At 42.8% G+C, this 18536-nt stretch overlaps 1 protein-coding gene across 1 annotated transcript; it reads right to left on the bottom strand.

Moving 5' to 3' along the window:
• Window positions 1-15464: 15464 nt before the first annotated feature.
• On the bottom strand, window positions 15465-16912 carry LOC110496406 (intelectin-like). Its single transcript, XM_021572284.2, has one exon. The coding sequence runs from the start codon at window positions 16900-16902 to the stop codon at window positions 15907-15909; it is 996 nt and encodes a 331-aa protein (XP_021427959.2). The 5' UTR covers window positions 16903-16912; the 3' UTR covers window positions 15465-15906.
• Between the last annotated feature and the right edge of the window lie 1624 nt (window positions 16913-18536).

The following is an 18536-nucleotide window of genomic DNA, read 5'->3' as shown; positions in this document are numbered from 1 at the left end:
CCAGCAAAGCACCATCACACCTCCTCCATGCTTCATAGTGGGAACCACACATGCAGAGATCATCTGTTGACCTACTGTGCTTCTCACAAAGACACGTCGATTGGAACTAAAAATCTAAAATCTGGACTCATCAGACCAAAGGACAGGTTTCCACTGGTGTAATGTCAATTGTTTGTGTTTCTTGGCCCAAGCAAGTCTCTTCTTATTATTTAGTAGTGGTTTCTTTGCAGCAATTCGACCATGAAGGGCTGATTCACACAGTCTCCTCTGAACAGTTGATGTTGAGATGTGTCTGTTACTTGAACCTATCCTCTGCTGCAGAGGTAACTCTGGGTCTTCCTTTCCTGTGGCGGTCCTCATGAGAGACAGTTTCATCATAGCTCTTGAGAGTTTTTGAAACTGCACTTAAAGAAACTTTCAAAGTTCTTTACAATTCCAGATTGACTGACCTTCATGTCTTAAAGTAATAATGGACTGTCATTTTTCTTTACTTATCTGAACTGTTCTTGCCATAATATGGACTTGGTATTTTACCAAATAAGGCTATCTTCTGTATACCACCCCTACTTTGTCACAACACGACTGATTGGCTCAGACACATTAAGAAGGAAAGAAATTCTTCAATTAACTTTTAACAAGGCACATCTGTTAATTAAAATGCATTCCAGGTGACTACCTCATGAAGCTGGTTGAGAGAATGCCAAGAGTGTGCAAAGCTGTCATCAAGGCAAAGGGTGGCTACTTTGAAGAATTGTTAAACACTTTTTTGGTTATTACATGATTCCATATGTGTTATTTCATAGTTTTGATGTCTTCACTATTAGTCTCCAATGTAGAAAATAGTTTTAAAAAATTAAGAAAAACCCTTGAATGAGTAGGTGTGTCCAAACCTTTAACTGGTACTGTATATGCAAGTTCCATAGAGAACAACATATTTCTCTCCATTGCATTTTCTTTCTCTGTTTATGATTTTTAGTGTGTGGTTATTTTGCCTCACAAGTTTAATAGATATAAATGGACCTAAAGTTAAAGTATGACTAAGATGGTTATTTATGTAAGTCAAAGTAGAATAACAGGGACTCTAATGTCAAGCTGAACAAAATGCTGTTAACACTTTAGGAAGGGGGTATACATACGGCATTCATAACACCTTTATGAAACCATTCATAACAATTCACTAGCCTACGGATATTGTTGCACTCGTTTTGTCTAGGGGTCCTAGGCGTAGTTACATGGTCTGTAACCTGAATTAATATTTGCATTTATGTGAGAAATCAGTGTTTGAGGCGGCAGGTAGCCTAGCTGTTGAAGGCGTTGGGACATTAACAGAATGGACGCTGGTTCAAATCCCTGAGCCAACTAGGTGAAAAATATGCCGATGTGCCCTTGAGCAAGGCACTTAACCATAATTGCTCCTGTAAGTTGCTTTGCATAAGAGCGTCTGCTAAAATACTAAAATGTAAAGCTTGCAGTATCATTCATAACAACCGTCAGATAGTTTTACCCAAACCGCTGCCCAGCCTAGAACAAAAAACAAAAGTTCTTACTTTGTTTTCTTTACTCATAATAACATGCAAAGTTCCATGATCCTGATTGCTTTCAGACACAGAAGTGCAGTGTTGAGACAGAAATTAATAAATCCATTCAATTATTTTGGTCAATGAATGTGAACATACTTGCAGGGTATTTGAAGTTAACTAATATATATGTAATGACCTGTTCTATAGTTAACCTCTGTTTACTCAAGGCTTGAAAAGTTATTTCCATAATGACTTTGTAATGTGTTTTAATATTAAAATTAAAAGACAAATAAATTGGTGGTGGTTGGTGTGGGTGTGGTGGTTGGTGGTGGTGTGGTTGGTGTGGGTGTGGTGGTTGGTGTGGTGGTGGTGTGGTGGTTGGTAGTGGTGTGGTGGTTGGTGGTGGGTGTGGTGGTTGGTGGTGGGTGTGGTGGTTGGTGGTGGTTGGTAGTGGTTGGTGGGTGGTAGTTGGTGTGGGTGTGGTGGTTGGTGTGGTGGTTGGTAGTGGTTGGTGGGTGGTGGTTGGTGTGGGTGTGGTGGTTGGTAGTGGTGTGGTGATTATTGTGGGTGTGGTGGTTGGGAGCGCACCAGTCATGTTCTGTGGAGGAGGGGATGGAGATGGATGGATTGGCCACACCCTCTTAAAGTCCCCTCCAACATCACCAGGCAAGCTCTGTACTAGATGCAGCTCGGGACCTCAAACTCAACTCTGGACCTCGAAGTTCAACAGAGCTTTTTAACTGTTCTCTTATAATCAGAGATTGATTTAGACCTGGGACACTAGGTGGGTACAATAAATTATCAGGTATAACAGAATCAGTAGGCACCGGACCTCATGGGGTAAGAGTTTAATACCCCTGCGCTAGGGAAATAGAAGAGAGGGCATCCATAAACACCTGGAGGTGAGCGCTTGAAGCAGATACCAAAAGATCTGGCAGGGGGTGGAATGAGCTGGAGAAGTCCAGAAGAGAGTATTATGGAGAGGAGTCGTTGATTGCCTGCGTAGGGTATTCAACAGAGGTGTGGACTTGAGTCACATGACTAGGACTTGAGTCAGACTCGAGTCACAGATATGATGACTTGCAACTCGACTTTGACTTTAACACCACTGACTCGTGACTTCGACTTGAGCCTTTTGATTCAAGCTAACTTGATAAAGTAATAAAAATATAGATATTTTTAAAAGCATTCATGATTTGTGTAAATGTAATATACTAACTATTACTCTTGTTAAAAATATAAAATGGTATTACATTTGGCGAAGAGCACATTATGACTTGTTAAGGACTCGAAACTCAAAGTTTATTACTTGAGACTTGACTTGACCACAAGCCCGTCCTCCCCAATTTAAGTCCCACCAACCTCCTGTGGTGGAACTGGCTTCGAGGTCCAGAGTTGAGTTTGAGGGTCCTGCTGCATGCTCCTAAAGAAAGGAAGAAAGTAATGTCCTTATATCACCACTAGAGAGCAGTAGAGATCTATTTCATTGTAGGTTGCAGAGCTTGAGTCAAGGATTGCTTCTGCCCTGTCCTTCATTAATATAGACAGCACGCATACACTGTCTGGATTCTGGATTCTCTCTATCATGCCCACTGCTCTGCAGGGTTTAATCCGCCTTGTCATGTGATGTATCCATGAAGGGCGTGGGGCTTGTCGCAGTGCATTGCTGACATGGTACCTGGGCCCAGCTGGTTATTATATGGGATGTTTTCCTTACACTGAACAGTCAGAGTGTCTGAGGGCTAAGCATGTAGGCAGGAGGAGTAGCACAGGTGGCATATTGACGTTAGGGAGAGGCATGTGTAGCCGAGTGATCATAGGGTCCAGTGAGTAGCTAGGCGAGCTGGAGGCACGGCGATTCAGACAGCTAGCAGGCCGAGGCTAGCAGCAGCATTGCAGATGGGCCTCAGGTGGACGTTGCAACAAGAGTCTGTTGAAACCCCTCTCGGACGGTTACGTCGTCAGACCAGTTGTGATGGATCGGCGGGGCTCCGTGTCGGCAGCAAAGGGTCCAGGCCAATTGGCAGAAGAGGTATTGAAGCCCAGGAATTATCTGATGAAATTCTTTGGCTTGCCGGGAGAAGGGCCTAGCTCGAGGTTAGCTCCAGGCTAACTGGTGCTTGCTTCGGGACAGAAACCCCCTTGGACGGTTACGTCGGTAGACCAGTCATGATTGATTGGCGAGGCTCTGTGTCGGCAGCAAAGGGTCCAGGCCAATTGGTAAAAGAGGTAATTGAAGCCCAGGGATTGCTTGATGGAATCTCTTCAGCTAGCCGGGAGATGGGCCTAGTTCGAGGCTAGCTCCAGGCTAACTAGTAGCTAGGGGATTCCGGTTCCAAAGTGTAAAAAGAGCAGATCCATACCACTTTGGGTGAGGTGGGTTGCAGGTGAGTATGTTAAATCCGTAGTTTGAAAATGTGATTTAAAAAATATATAATAATACAAATATATACGAAATATATACGAAGAAAAACGACATATACAAGGGACGTGACAAGACAATCATAACAGATATCCCCACTGCTACGCCATCTTGTATGCATCTTGGATGCATGCCACACACACACATGCAGGCCACACACATTCTTCCTTTACAGACTCCATGAAATTATGACCTCTTCCTAAATATTTTGTCAAATTGTACATTTTGTGTATGGTTTCCAAGAAGCTAGTGTGGCTCAACATACCCACTTAGGCTCAAGTTACACCACTCTCCCCTACAGCAGAAATAACTATGGATCCAGGCTAGAGGCAAGTTCAAACCCCCGAGCTGACAAGGTACAAATCTGTCGTTCTGCCCCTGAACAGGCAGTTAACCCACTGTTCCTAGGCTGTCATTGAAAATAAGAATTTGTTCTTAACTGACTTGCCTCGATAAATAAAGGTAAAAAATAAAATAAAAAAGAGGAGCCAGACATTATAGACTTTACTGAATGATCCCCTTGGGGAAATCTGTCTTGTGTCAGAGTGTCTCCAATCAAACACACAAGCAAAGCATTACATTACATGACATGACCACAACACAGAAGTTTAGCAACATACATTGCAGCCACTTAACACCATTGAAGTGGCCAAGTGGGTGGGGTTGTTGTGAACCAATCACAGGGTATTCTGTCATGAGGTGTCAAGCAACAACAGCACATGAGGGGATGTGACGTGCCCATCTCACCTGTGCCCATCTCACCTGTGTCGGGTGAGTTACAGAGGTGTGTGAGTGGGTTTGTGTGTGTGTGTTAACCATCTTTAGCACGTCAGCAGGAGGAAGTTGCCAACGCTAAACTAGCGATGATGTGATTGTTTGGAGCGCACATGCACACACACCTGTGTCAAGGTGAGAAGCTGTGGACAGGTCTATTACAGTGTCTGGATAGTGTTACCTTTCCATACATCTTCAGAGGACGAGAAGAAAGAGAAGACCCGTAACTGTAGTGTCCTTTTCCAGCTAGAATGGTAGCTGAGTCTATTCAGTGTTTTGGCTATTCAGAGTATTCTGACAACACAGTTGACACATTGTGTATAGATGGGTACACTTAATCTCTTAATGTATCTAGTATTAATTTGCTAAATTGTAATTACTTCGCTACTATGGCCTATTTATTGCCTTACCTCCTCACGCCACTTGCACACACTGTATATAGACTTTTTTTTCTATTATGTTTTTGACTGTACATTTGTTTATTCCATGTGTAACTCTGTGTTGTTGTTGGTGTCGCACTGCTTTGCTTTATCTTGGCCAGGTCGCAGTTGTAAATGAGAACTTGTTCTCAACTGGCCTACCTGGTTAAATAAAGGTGAAATGTAAAAAAATTAAAAACGTATCCAGTGACTGGCTGCTCACACATCTCTCTCCAGAACTCTGTATGCAGGGTTTCAAAAGGGTGTTTGTCCCATTGGGTGAAATTTTGTTCTGAAAGTGGACCCCACACACAGATGCCATAAAGTGCAATTGGTTTATAGACACATTCAATTAGTATTAGCCAAATTTTAGTAGGTATTTCATTTTGAATTAGTTTTTTAATGGCGTAGAGGCCCGTAGGTGCTTTCTCTCTCAGTTAATTCACAGCCTCATGTACAGCTTTCGGAGCCATCATTGACTCAGTGGGTTTTGTCCAACATGTCTCTGGACCTACTCACTGCCACAGTCATAATCTGGACCTAGTTTTGTCCCGTGGGATAAATGTTGTGGATCTTAATGTTTTTCCTCATGATCCTGGACCATCGGACCAACATTTCATTATGTTTGCAATCGCAACAAAAAATCTGCTCAGACCCCAACCAAGGATCATCAAAATTCGTGCTATAAATTCTCGGACAACACACAGATTCATAGATGCCCTTCTAGACTCCCTCCACCTACCCAAGGACGTCAGTGTACAAAAATCAGTTAACCACCTAACTGAGGAACTCAATTTAACCTTGTGCAATACCCTAGATGCAGTCGCACCCCTAAAAACAAAGAACATTTGTCGTAAGAAACTAGCTCCCTAGTATACAGAAAATACCCAAACTCTGAAGCAAGGTTCCAGAAAATCGGAGTGGAAATGGCGCCACACCAAACTGGAAGTCTTTCGACTAGCTTGGAAAGACAGTACCGTGCAGTATCGAAAAACCCTCACTGCTGCTCCATCATCCTATTTTTCCAACTTAATTGAGGAAAATAAGAACAATCCAAAATTTATTTTTTGATACTGTCGCGAAGCTAACTAAAAAGCAGCATTCCCCAAGAGAGAATGGCTTTCACTTTAGCAGTGATAAATTTATGAACGTCTTTGAGGAAAAGATCATGATAATTAGAAAGCAAATTACGGACTCCTCTTTAAATCTGAGTATTCCTCCAAAGCTCAATTGTCCTGAGTCTGCACAACTCTGCCAGGACCTAGGATCAAGGGAGACACTCAAGTTTTTTAGTACTATATCTCTTGACACATTGATTAAATTAATCATGGCCTCCAAAACTTCAAGCTGTATACTGGACCCTATTCCAACTAAACTACTGAAAGAGCTGCTTCCTGTGCTTGGCCCTCCTCTGTTGAACATAATAAACGGCTCTCTATCTACCGGATGTGTACCAAACTCACTAAAAGTAGCAGTAATAAAGAATCTCTTGAAAAAGCCAAACTTTGACCCAGAAAATATAAAAAAAACTATCGGCCTATACTCCCATTCCTCTCCAAAATGTTAGAAAAAGCTGTTGCGCAGAAACTCAGTGCCTTCCTGAAGACAAACAATGTATACGAAACGCTTCAGTCTAGTTTTAGACCCCATCATAGCACTGAGACTGCATTTGTGAAGGTGGTAAATTACCTTCTAATGGAGTCAGAACCGAGGCTCTGCATCTGTCCTCGTGCTCCTAGACCTTAGTGCTGCTTTTGATACCATCAATCACCACATTCTTTTGGAGAGATTGGAAACCCAAATTGGTCTACACGGACAAGTTCTGGCCTAAATTAGATCTTATCTGTCGGAAAGATATCGGTTTGTCCTCTGACAAATCAACTGTAAATTTTGGTGTTCCTCAAGGCTCCGTTTTAGGACCACTATTGTTTTCACTATATATTTTACCTCTTGATGAAACATAATGTTAACTTTCACTGCTATGCGGATGACACATAGCTGTACATTTCGATGAAACATAGTGAAGCCCCAAAATTGTCCTCCCTGGAAGCCGGTGGTTCAGACATAAGGAAGTGGATGGCTGCAAATGTTCTACTTTTAAACTCGGTCCCAAGATTCTGTTGAATCTGAGAATTAATCTTGATGGTTGTACAGTCGTCTCAAAAAAACTGTGAAGGACCTCGGCGTTACTCTGGACCCTGATCTCTCTTTTGACGAACATATCAAGACTGTTTCAAGGATAGCTTTTTTCCATCTACTTAGCATTGCAAAAATCAGAAACTTTCTGTCCAAAAATTATGCAGAAAAATTAATACATGCTTTTGTCACTTCTAGGTTAGACTACTGCAATGCTCTACTTTCCAGCTACCCGGATAAAGCACTAAATAAACTTCAGTTAGTGCTAAACACGGCTGCTAGAATCTTGACTAGAACCCCAAAATTTGATCATATTACTCCAGTGTTAGCCTCTCTACACTGGTTTCCTGTCAAAGCAAGGGCTGATTTCAAGGTTTTACTGCTAACCTACAAAGCATTACATGGGCTTGCTCCTACCTATCTTTCTGATTTGGTTTTGCCGTACATACCCACACGTACACTACGGTCACAAGACGCAGGCCTCCTTACTGTCCTTAGAATTTCTAAGCAAACAGCTGGAGGCAGGGCTTTCTCCTATAGAGCTCAATTTTTATGGAATGGTCTGCCTATTCATGTGAGAGACACAGACTCGGTCTCAACCTTTACCTTTAAGTCTTTATTGAAGACTCATCTCTTCAGTAGGTCCTATGATTGAGTGTAGTCTGGCCCAGGAGTGTGAAGGTGAACGGAAAGGCACTGGAGCAACAAACCACCCTTGCTGTCTCTGCCTGGCCGGTTCCCCTCTCTCCACTGGGTTTCTCTGCCTCTAACCCTATTACAGGAGCTGAGTCACTGGCTTACTGGTGCTCTTCCATAGTGCCCCTAGGAGGAGTGCGTCACTTGAGTGGGTTGAGTAACTGACGTGATCTTCCTGTCTGGGTTGGCACCCATGGGGGAGTGCCGTGGGGGAGACCTTCTTGGGCTATACTCGGCCTTGTCTCACGATGGTAAGTTGGTGGTTGAAGATATCCTTCTAGTCAAAGTGGGTCGGGTTATATCCTGCCTGTTTGGCCCTGTTCGGGGGTATCATCGGATGGGGCCACAGTGTCTCCCGACCCCTCCTGTCTCAGCCTCCAGTATTTATGCTGCAGTAGTTTATGTGTCGGGGGGCTAGGGTCAGTCTGTTATATCTGGAGTATTTCTCCTGTTTTATCTGGTGTCCTATGTGAATTGAAGTATGCTCTCTCTAATTCTCTCTTCTCTTTTTCTCTTCTTTATTTCTTTCTTTCTTTCTCTCTCTCTCTCGGAGGACATGAGCCCTAGGACCATGCCTCAGGACTACCTGGCCTGATGACTCCTTGCTGTCCCCAGTTCACCTGGTTGTGCTGCTGTTCCAGTTTCAAATGTTCTATGGAACCCTGACCTGGTGTTTTCAACTTTCTAGAGACAGCAGGAGCGGTAGAGATACTCTGAATGATCGGCTTTGAAAAGCCAACTGACAATTACTCCTGACGTGCTGACCTGTTGCACCCTCGGCAACCACTGTGATTATTATTATTTGACTGCTGGTTATCTATGAACATTTGAACATCTTGGCCATGTTCTGTTATAATCTCCACCTGGCACAGCCAGAAGAGGACTGGCCACCCCTCATAGCCTGGTTCCTCTTTAGGTTTTTTCCTAGGTTCTGGCCTTTCTAGGGAGTTTTTCCTGGCCACCATGCCATGGAATTGGTATATCAAAAATCTCTACCCATTCATTTTGCAACCTGTGTGGCGCAGCTGTCATGCGTATGTGACATAACTCCTCAATTTCTATTCATAATATCATTAATAAGAAAGAAAGGGCCATACTTTAAACAAAATTTGATTTTCAATTAGTTGGAAATGAGAAGTTGTAATCTGTTTAAAGGCACAAAGGCCATTTTGAACAAAGGATTATTATCTACTGGAAAACCATTTTGGGTTTAAGTATATTTTATGTATGAGTGAAGCTTTTAGTGAGAGGTTTAAAGTTTTAATATTTAATAATTTTAGCCACCCAAACACATATGCATTATATAAATAGGCACGTTTAATTTTGTAAAATTAAATATTTTTTGCTCATATGATTTAAAAAACAAGTTGTGTGGAGTAGGCAGTGCCATAAGCAAGTAAGTAAACTGTGATAGGAACAAAGAGTTAATCAATGTGATTTTTCCATAAATAGACAAGTATTTACCTCTCCCTGGTTGCAGAATCTTCTCTATTTTTGCTAATTTTCTATTGAAATTGATTGCAGACTTAAGAAAATAAAAAAACTTGAGTCATCAGCATACAGTGACACTTTTGTTTTTATCCCTTGGATTTCTAACCCCCTGATGTTCTTGTTGGATCTCATTTTAATCGTATTTCAATGGCCAAAATAAATAGATATGGAGACAACAGACTGCCTTGTTTTACTCCTGTTTGAAGCTAAATACTTTAATAAAGAGTTGCAAAGAAAAAGCCATATTTCAGACTGGCCAATAAAAAAAAAGATTAAGATGGGCAAAAGAACACAGACACTGGACAGAGTAACTCTACCTAGATGGCCAGCATCTTAGAGTTGCCTCTTCACTGTTGATGTTGAGACTGGTGTTTTGCGGGTACTATTTCATGAAGCTGCCAGTTGAGGATTTGTGAGGCATCTGTTTTTCAAACTAGACACTCTAATGTACTTGTCCTCTTGCTAAGTTGTGCACCGGGGCCACCCACTCTTTCTATTCTAGTTAGAGACAGTTTGTGCTGTTCTGTGAAGGGAGTAGTAGTACACAGCGTTGTACGAGATCTTCAGTTTCTTGGCAATATCTCGCATGGAATAGCCTTAATTTCTCAGAACAAGAATAAACTGATGAGTTTCAGAAGCAAGGTATTTGTTCCTAGCCATTTTGAGCCTGTAATCAAACCCTCAAATGCTGATGCTACAGATACTCAACTAGTCTAAAGGCCAGTTGAATTCCTTCTTTAATCAGAACAACAGTTTTCAGCTGTGCTAAAATAATTGCAAAAGGGTTTTCTAAGGATCAATTAGCATTTTAAAATGATAAACTTGGATTAGCTAACACAAAGTGCCATTGGAACACAGAATTGATGGTTGCTGATAACGGGCCCCTGTACGCCTATGTAGATATTCCATAAAAAATCAGCTACAATAGTCCTTTACAACATTAACAATGTCTACACTGTATTTCTGATCAATTTATGTTATTTTAATGGACAAAAAATTAGCTTTTCATTCAAAAACAAGGACATTTCTAAGTGACCCCAAAATTTTGAACGGTAGTGTATGAGGGAGATTTTTAAGAAAACTAACCAAATATCATGGAAAACAGCCAGAATGTTTTTTTTGTAACAATATTAGATAATATTAATATCAATTATAACAGCACGTGAGTGACAATGGTGCCAATATTAGAGTAGTTGGCTAAAACTGTGGGCATGAAGGAGTTGATGTCTTGGAAATGGGTGCCTGGGTGACAGTGAACCTTGGTCTGCCCACAGGCCACAGGCAGGCCAAAATCTCTCACCGTCGAGCAGTCCACGACAATGGTGGGGGGAGGAGGTTTGTACATGTACCAGTAGCAGTGGATGGCGTAGGAATCCTCTGGGAAATAGAGGAGGTCCCAAGACCTAGTTCCCTTTGATCAGCGACCGGCTGAGCTGTGGAGGGTGTCCTTACGCAGCTGATGGCTGTTGGTGTACTCCCAGGATCAGAGCTGACACCCGGGGCCAGTATGTCCACCTCCAGCAGGGTAAAGCTGTTAAAAAGCTGGAACTGATCCTCTAGGATATATGGAGGCCGACCAGACTGCCTTTCACCCGACCTCCTTCGTCTTTCCAGTGTCAAGTCTCCCACGGGCCGCAGAGTTGAGCTTACCATCTGTCCAGTGGATTGGATCACGTCATTCCCACCCGTCTTGTCGGCACCCCTTGGCGGTAGCAGGCATTCAGAACTGAAATGCTGTGTTTTTTCCACAGCTAAGCTAGCAGTCGGATAATCTCTTCTCTAAGCTCCTTGATGATGATACATTTGGAACAGACAAGAATTTGTTAATATATCAGTTCCACCTTATTTTCCTACTCTTGCATAGATATGATCTCGCACCTAGCGCATTTGAGCCCAGACGTAGACACAAATACCGCTGGTGTTTTGACTCTAGCGCTGCTAGCATGATCTTGCTTTGTTAGCATGATGGCTAACCAATAACATTCGTGTTTTTTTTGCAGGAATCCGGGAAACAAACTTGCGGTCTCAACCAAATAAGCTAACCGCGTTGCGGAATCCTTAGCTATCAGAACCTCCAATCGTTAAAGATGTTGTTGTTGTTGACATGATTAAAAACAATTTAATCAAAACTACAATATGTCATGAAAACAACAATGTAGACAGTACACTGATCTTTTGTGCGCTCTGATGACGTCTATTGCGTGATGGGTGATGACGTATGCTCTCAATGGCTCACTTAAAGGTGCATAACTCAGTGTCCCATGTAGAGTTTGTTTCAAAACTATGACATACCTCATGCTGTGTGTGCGTGCAGTGAGGGTTCCCTCCTAATAATGCACTAGCCTGTAGGTTACCCTTGTGTTTCTCTCTCACACACACACACACACACACTAGACCTTGAATCTGTGCACACACACACACACACTAGACCTTGAATCCACGACCTTGAATCCACGCATACCCGACTGTGGAGTCGGGTATGCGTGGCCATACCCGACTCCAACACTATCATTAAGTTTGCTGACGACACAACAGTGGTAGGCCTGATCACCGACAACAATGAGACAGCCTATAGGGAGAAGGTCAGAGACCTGGCAGTGTGGTGCCAGGACAACAACCTCTCCCTCAATGTGAGCAAGACAAAGGAGCGGATCGTGGACTACAGGAAAAGGCAGGCCGAACAGGACCCCATTAACATTGATGGACCTGTAGTGGAGCGTGTTGAGAGCTTCAAGTTCCTTGGTGTCCACGTCACCAACAAACTATCATGGTCCAAACACACCAAGACAGTCATGAAGAGGGCACAACAACACTTTTCCCCCCCAGGAGACTGAAAAGGCATGGGTCCCTAAATCCTCAAAAAGTTCTACAGCTGCATCATTGAGAGCATCCTGACCGATTGCATCAAAGCCTGGTATGGCAACTGCTCGGCATCTGACCATAAGGCGCTACAGAGGGTAATGTGTACGTCTCAGTACATCACTGGGGCCAAGTTTCCTGCAATCCAGGACCTATAAAATAGGCGGTGTCATAGGATAGCCCATAAAATTGTCATAGACTATTTTCTCTGCTACCACATGGCAAGCAGTGCCGGAGCGCCAAGTCTAGGACCAAAAGGCTCCTTAACAGCTTCTACCGCCAAGCCATAAGACTGCTAATCAAATCATTATCTACATTGACCCCCCCATCCCATTTGTTTTTTACGCTGATGCTACTAGCTGTTTATTATCTATGCATAGTCACTTCACCCCTACCTACATGTACAAATGACCTCGACTAACCTGTAACCCTGCACATTGACTCGGTATTGGCACCCCCTGTATATAGCCTCGTTATTGTTATCGTTATTGTTATTTTATTGTGTTGCTTTTTATAATTTGTTAACTTTATCTTTATTTTCTTAACTCTTTCTTGAACTGCACTGTTGGTTAAGTAAGTAATCATTTCACCGTTGTATTCGGTGCATGTGACAAATAAAGTTTGATTTGATGCGTGTGTGTGGCAGTGAAGGCTGCTGAGGGGAGGACGGCTCATAGTAATGGTTGGAATGGAGTCAATGGAATGGTATCAACCACATGGAAACTACGTGTACCATTCCATTGACTCCATTTCAGCCATTAATATGAGGCGTCCTCCTCTCAGCAACCTCCACTGGTGTGTGTGTACGGCTGTGTGTGACTGTGATCCTAACACAAAGTGAAGTGTGTTAGCCAGAACACTCTAGTTATGTGTCCTTTACTCTGATAGTGGTGGTAGCATCTCTGGCTCTCAACCTCCAGGAAAGCCTCAACCAGGGAAACAGACCCAGAAATAATGATGCTGTATTGCCATGGACTTTCTGAGGCCAGACTGGCTGCTTTTCTTCTCTTCATCATTGTGTCACATGCTGCTTCTCAGCCATGTGTGTGTGGCGGAGGAGCACTATTAGTTGGATACGATCATGTTCAGTGTCTTTCGTCAAGTGACAAACATGTTTTAATCCGACAGACAGCAGCATATAATGTATATCTACATTTCAAAACATTACATGCACTCTAAAAAAATGCTGGGTCAATTATGACCAATTTGCGTAAATCCTGTAACCCAGCGCTGGGTCACTACAGTACATACCCAGCACTGGGTTATTTTGATCCAGCACTGTTGGGTTATGTGATTTACCACAGCCTCTAGTATCAGGGCCATGCAGTCTCCAGTATCTGGGCCATGCAGCCTCCAGTATCTGGGCCATGCAGCCTCCAGTATCAGGGCTATGCAGCCTCCAGTATCAGGACCATGCAGCCTCCAGTATCAGGGCCATGCAGCCTCCAGTATCAGAGCCATGCAGCCTCTACTATCAGGGCCATGCAGCCTCTACTATCAGGGCCATGCAGCCTCCAGTATCAGAGCCATGCAGCCTCTACTATCAGGGCCATACAGCCTCCAGTATCAGGGCCATGCAGCCTCTAGTATCAGGGCCATGCAGCCTCCAGTATCAGGACCATGCAGCCTCCAGTATCAGAGCCATGCAGCCTCTACTATCAGGGCCATGCAGCCTCCAGTATCAGGGCCATGCAGCCTCCATTATCAGGGCTATATAGCCTCTAGTATCATGGCCATGCAGCCTCTAGTATCAGGGCCATACAGCCTCCAGTACCAGGGCCATGCAGCCTCTAGTATCAGGGCCATGCAGCCTCTAGTATCAGGGCCATGCAGCCTCTAGTATCAGGGCCATACAGCCTCCAGTACAAGGGCCATGCAGCCTCTAGTATCAGGGCCATACAGCCTCTAGTATCAGGGCCATACAGCCTCCAGTATCAGGGCCATGCAGCCTCTAGTATCAGGGCCATGCAGCCTCTAGTATCAGGGCCATGCAGCCTCTAGTATCAGGGCAGTTGGTGACAAAGACAACGTTAACGCAGATTAAGTGGAGAGTCTAAACTTGGATGAACAATTGAGACGCTTTTTTCATTTCAATATGAAGTTAAAGTAACTGTCTGCATTCAGACTGAGACTAGGGGGAGGCAGGTACCCTAGTTGTTAGAGCATTAGGCCAGTAACCAAAAGGTTGCTGGGTTGATTCCCCGAGCTGACAAGGTAAACATATGTTGTTCTGCCCCTGAGCAAGGCAGTTAACCCACTGTTCCCCAGGTGCCGTGGATGTCAATTATGTCGATCTCTGATTCAGTGGTTGGGTTAAATGCGGAAGACACATTTCAGTTGTATAACTGACTAGGTATCCCCATCTAGCTAGCCAATTCAGAAACCATTAGGATTTAAAAAATACAACCAAACTTAAAATGTTTAGTACCACACACAGCACAGGAAAATAGCTTGCTAGCCAGCTAAATTAGCAAATGTTAGCTAAGTAGTTTGCTAGCTCTGATTATATAAAATTGTCAATTACTGAGATAATATAATTAGGATAGCTAGGTAATTTAATCCTAGCTTTTTTGGGGGGTCAGCCACAAAGCTTTGCCCATTTGCCTGTCTAAAAGTAATTCTACTCAGTGCCAGCTGCACTGTATGGTACACAGCTGCAACAATCCTCATTCACGAGCTTGCTGGATCACATTGATCCTCTACATTTGTGGGATAAATAATCCACCCACTGGGTCATATCTCAATAACCCAACATCAATAACCCAGCATTAAGATCAGAACCTTGCTCTTGTTAAAGAAAACACAACTAAGTGACCCAATCCCTGCAAACCAGCAGTTGGGTTGTTCTAACAACCCAGCATTTTTTGTTGTTGAGTGTATCTAGTTGTGTCAAACAATTGGGCATCATTACAGCACTCAGAACAAGTCCTCTCTATGTCCCTTTGCCTCCCCTCCTTCTGATTCTCTCTCTCTCTCTCTCTCTCTCTCTCTCGCTCACCTTATAGCTCTCTACTCTCTCTCTTGTTTCCCTCTCTCCTCAGAATATGTCCTCTCTGTCTCTCTCTCCCTCCTTGACAAAAGGTAAGCTCATCTTAACCCCCCCCACCAAAAAGAGAAATTGTATAATGAAAAAGTACAGTAGGCTCATTTCATGCTTTCAGACCCACAGACTACTTTATTGTTACATTATTGCAGGAAGAAAGTTCCAACAAGCACACACAATCCATACACTGAATTTCCAACCCTCATCACCCCAACACAACAGGTGTTACAAAGTGGTTTACACTAACCTTACCGTAATTCAGTTATTAAGAGCCTCACATGACAGAATAATACTTGTCACTATCAGCTATAACTATTTAATGATTGTATGAGACACAAATATTTTTATGATGAATGGAATGGTTATTGCTTTATGATGTTTCTTTGTAGTAATGGAATGAATAGATAAAAAATATAAAAAGGTATTACTAATATTTCCAAAATTACTTTTAAATGTACTTTTCATTTTAAACTGTATGAATTGTTTTACCCAAAAATCTATCAATCAATCTATGAAACAATCAAAGAAAAATAAATGAACTGTGAATTAGCGGTAAAAGAGTAACACAGCTGACTCCAGCATCTGTTTTGATGCACTCCAGCCTACATTGGTCCCATAACCGTTCCAGGCAAAGGAGGTGAAATCCCCACACTGTAGAGGGTTACCCTGAGGGAAAAACCCACCACCACCAATACAGTATGCATCAACCTCACCGCCTTTGGGTTTGACCCCAGAGCAGATGGCTGTGGCCGCCCGTTCAAGATTTATGGCTCTGAAACTGATGAAGCCTCCCTCAGTCTCCCCTCTAGTGTTAGGGCCGTAGAACATTTTGGTGGACTCTTTGTCCCCGAGGTCATAAACTATGGGAATGGAGGGTCCATTGTCGGACAGGTGTTTTCCAACGTTGTACTCGACCGGGTAGCGGTGGAAGAGGTAGTACAGGTTTCCTCCGTACAGATGGAGGAAGCGCCTCTCAGTGTGGTAGCGCATGATGGCGGCCAGGTTCCAGTGGTAAAAGGGCGTTTTGTTGGGAACGTGCCACACCGACATGTCTTCTGCATCTATGTCATAGTAGCCAGGATTCTTGAAGTCATCGTCCGTGGCTGCCTCCACTGTTCCGAAAGTCTTCCTGTTGGCCCAGTTGCCTTCCCCTTTTGGCCAGTTGGCGTTGTTTCCCTGCTGGCTGGTCCAACGATCGCCAACTGTGCACTTCGCGTAGATGTTGTCCTCGTGCACGCTTGCCACCAGAGTCCAGCCACCGCCCGCTGTGGTCATGTCACAGAAGGTCTGGTACACCACCCCAGTAGACGTGGTCAGGTAGTACAGACCGTCTTCAGCTTGACCATATCTGTCCTTAACTTCCTTGCAGCTTCTGCCAATGAATTTAGCCCTATTTCTTAGCTCATCAAGACGGCTCAAGCTAACTTTTGGAGCTCTTGCCTGCTCAATCGTTTTTACAGAATCAAGCGGTGAAGTGTTTATGCACGACGTCTGAAACACCATCAGTAGAGGGATCGCCAGCAGAAAAGCCTGGTACATCATGTCTGTTGTAGTGAGGATCTGTTGAACGTTGCTTCCTTGAGGTACTTATATGTTAAGTTTTGGCAATGTTCCAATATCAATGTTTGTTAAAGCACATAGCTGTCAGTACTATGGCAGTTATTAACAATGACACACCTGGCAAATGGGGTAATGTTGAAATCAAAAATCTTTGCAGACTTGGTAGAAAAAAAATGACTTGGGAAACATTTTCCTCTCATGAAGACACCTGTCAGGTGGGAAATGTTGCCCTCAATTTTACGCTCCACAATGTGTTTAATGGATCTGGTACTAAACATTGGTGGTGGTATTTTGACAAAAAAATGCAAGTGTGCTACAGTTTCCTTTTCAAACAGAAAGTTTGAATTCCACGTCAGTATACCTGTTCTGTCCATCTCATGGAACGAAACCTCAGCATTCTAATATTTCTTATTGGGTAAGCCCTTTTTTGGATTCCTGTCCTTGTTGTTGAGCACTCATTTCAAATGTAGTGTACACACATCTAATGACTTATAGGAGCTGGGTACAAAAAATGTACTTCTGAAATAATGAAAAGATATCTGCACGCTGATGAACGCCAATGTTGTTTTACTGTGCATTGTTAACAATGGGAGCATTCATCGCAGGTTGGCATTTATTGTCATGAATCCTGCCTTGGAGACAGCTCTGCAGAGTGGTCACTAGCTGGCACAGCCACAAAGTAGTAAAGTATGATTTGAATCCTTAACCCTATCCTTAACCACACCGCTAACCCTAACCTAGTTTTTCATGACTTTTTACGATATAGCCAATTTTGACATTGCAGCTGACCCATCTAGTGGAAATCACTTAGTCCTACAAGGCAAGATTCATGAAAATAAATGTCTACCTGCACATTCAGTAGTGTGTGGGTATTTATTCTATATTACATTATTGTTGAACACCCCTCCTATTTTCCTCTGTTTGCTGATATATATATACCAGTGGTGGTAAAAGGACCCAATTGTCATACTTGAGTAAAAGTCACTCAGTAAAATACTACTTGAGTTTCAAGTCTAAAAGTATTTGGTTTTAAATATACATAAGTATCAAATTAAATGTACCTGCTAAAATATACTTAAGTATCAAAAATAAAAGTATAAATACAAAAAGTATTAAAAAATATAAATGCAACATGTAAAGTGTTAGTCCCATGTTTCATGAGCTGAAATAAAAGATCACAGAAATGTTCCATACGCACAAAAGCTTATTTCTCTCAAATGTTGTGCACAAATTTGTTTACATTCCTGTTAGTGAGCATTTCTCCTTTACCAAGACAATCCATCCACCTGACAGGTGTGGCTTATCAAGAAGCTAATTAAACAACACAATCATTACACAGGTGCACCTTGAACAATAAAATAGAAAGGATATTTTCTCCAAATGATTTCCTGAGGGAGTGCGCACATGAGGCTATTCTTTGTTGAGTGATTAAAAAGAAACACGTCCTCCTATATGTTTAATTTAGAGTTATTTATGCAACTTTAGTTGTGATACAAACACTAGTCTATATGTTTCAATTTTTTATGCATTCTAAGGCTGCATGATGCGACTCTTAATGATGATTTGAAAAAAGTTGCAAAAATGGCATGAGCTCTGCTCTGTTTCTTGTGTAGGCT

This window comes from Oncorhynchus mykiss, chromosome 18, assembly GCF_013265735.2.
Source record: "Oncorhynchus mykiss isolate Arlee chromosome 18, USDA_OmykA_1.1, whole genome shotgun sequence".
In the NCBI taxonomy this organism is placed as follows: domain Eukaryota; kingdom Metazoa; phylum Chordata; class Actinopteri; order Salmoniformes; family Salmonidae; genus Oncorhynchus; species Oncorhynchus mykiss.
Note: the sequence above shows the minus strand (reverse complement) of the source record. Positions and strands in the feature narration are given on the sequence as shown.

Excerpts from the sequence above, each read along its gene's own strand:
- LOC110496406 (XM_021572284.2), bottom strand. The coding sequence starts at position 16,902 with ATGATGTACCAGGCTTTTCTGCTGGCGATCCCTCTACTGATGGTGTTT.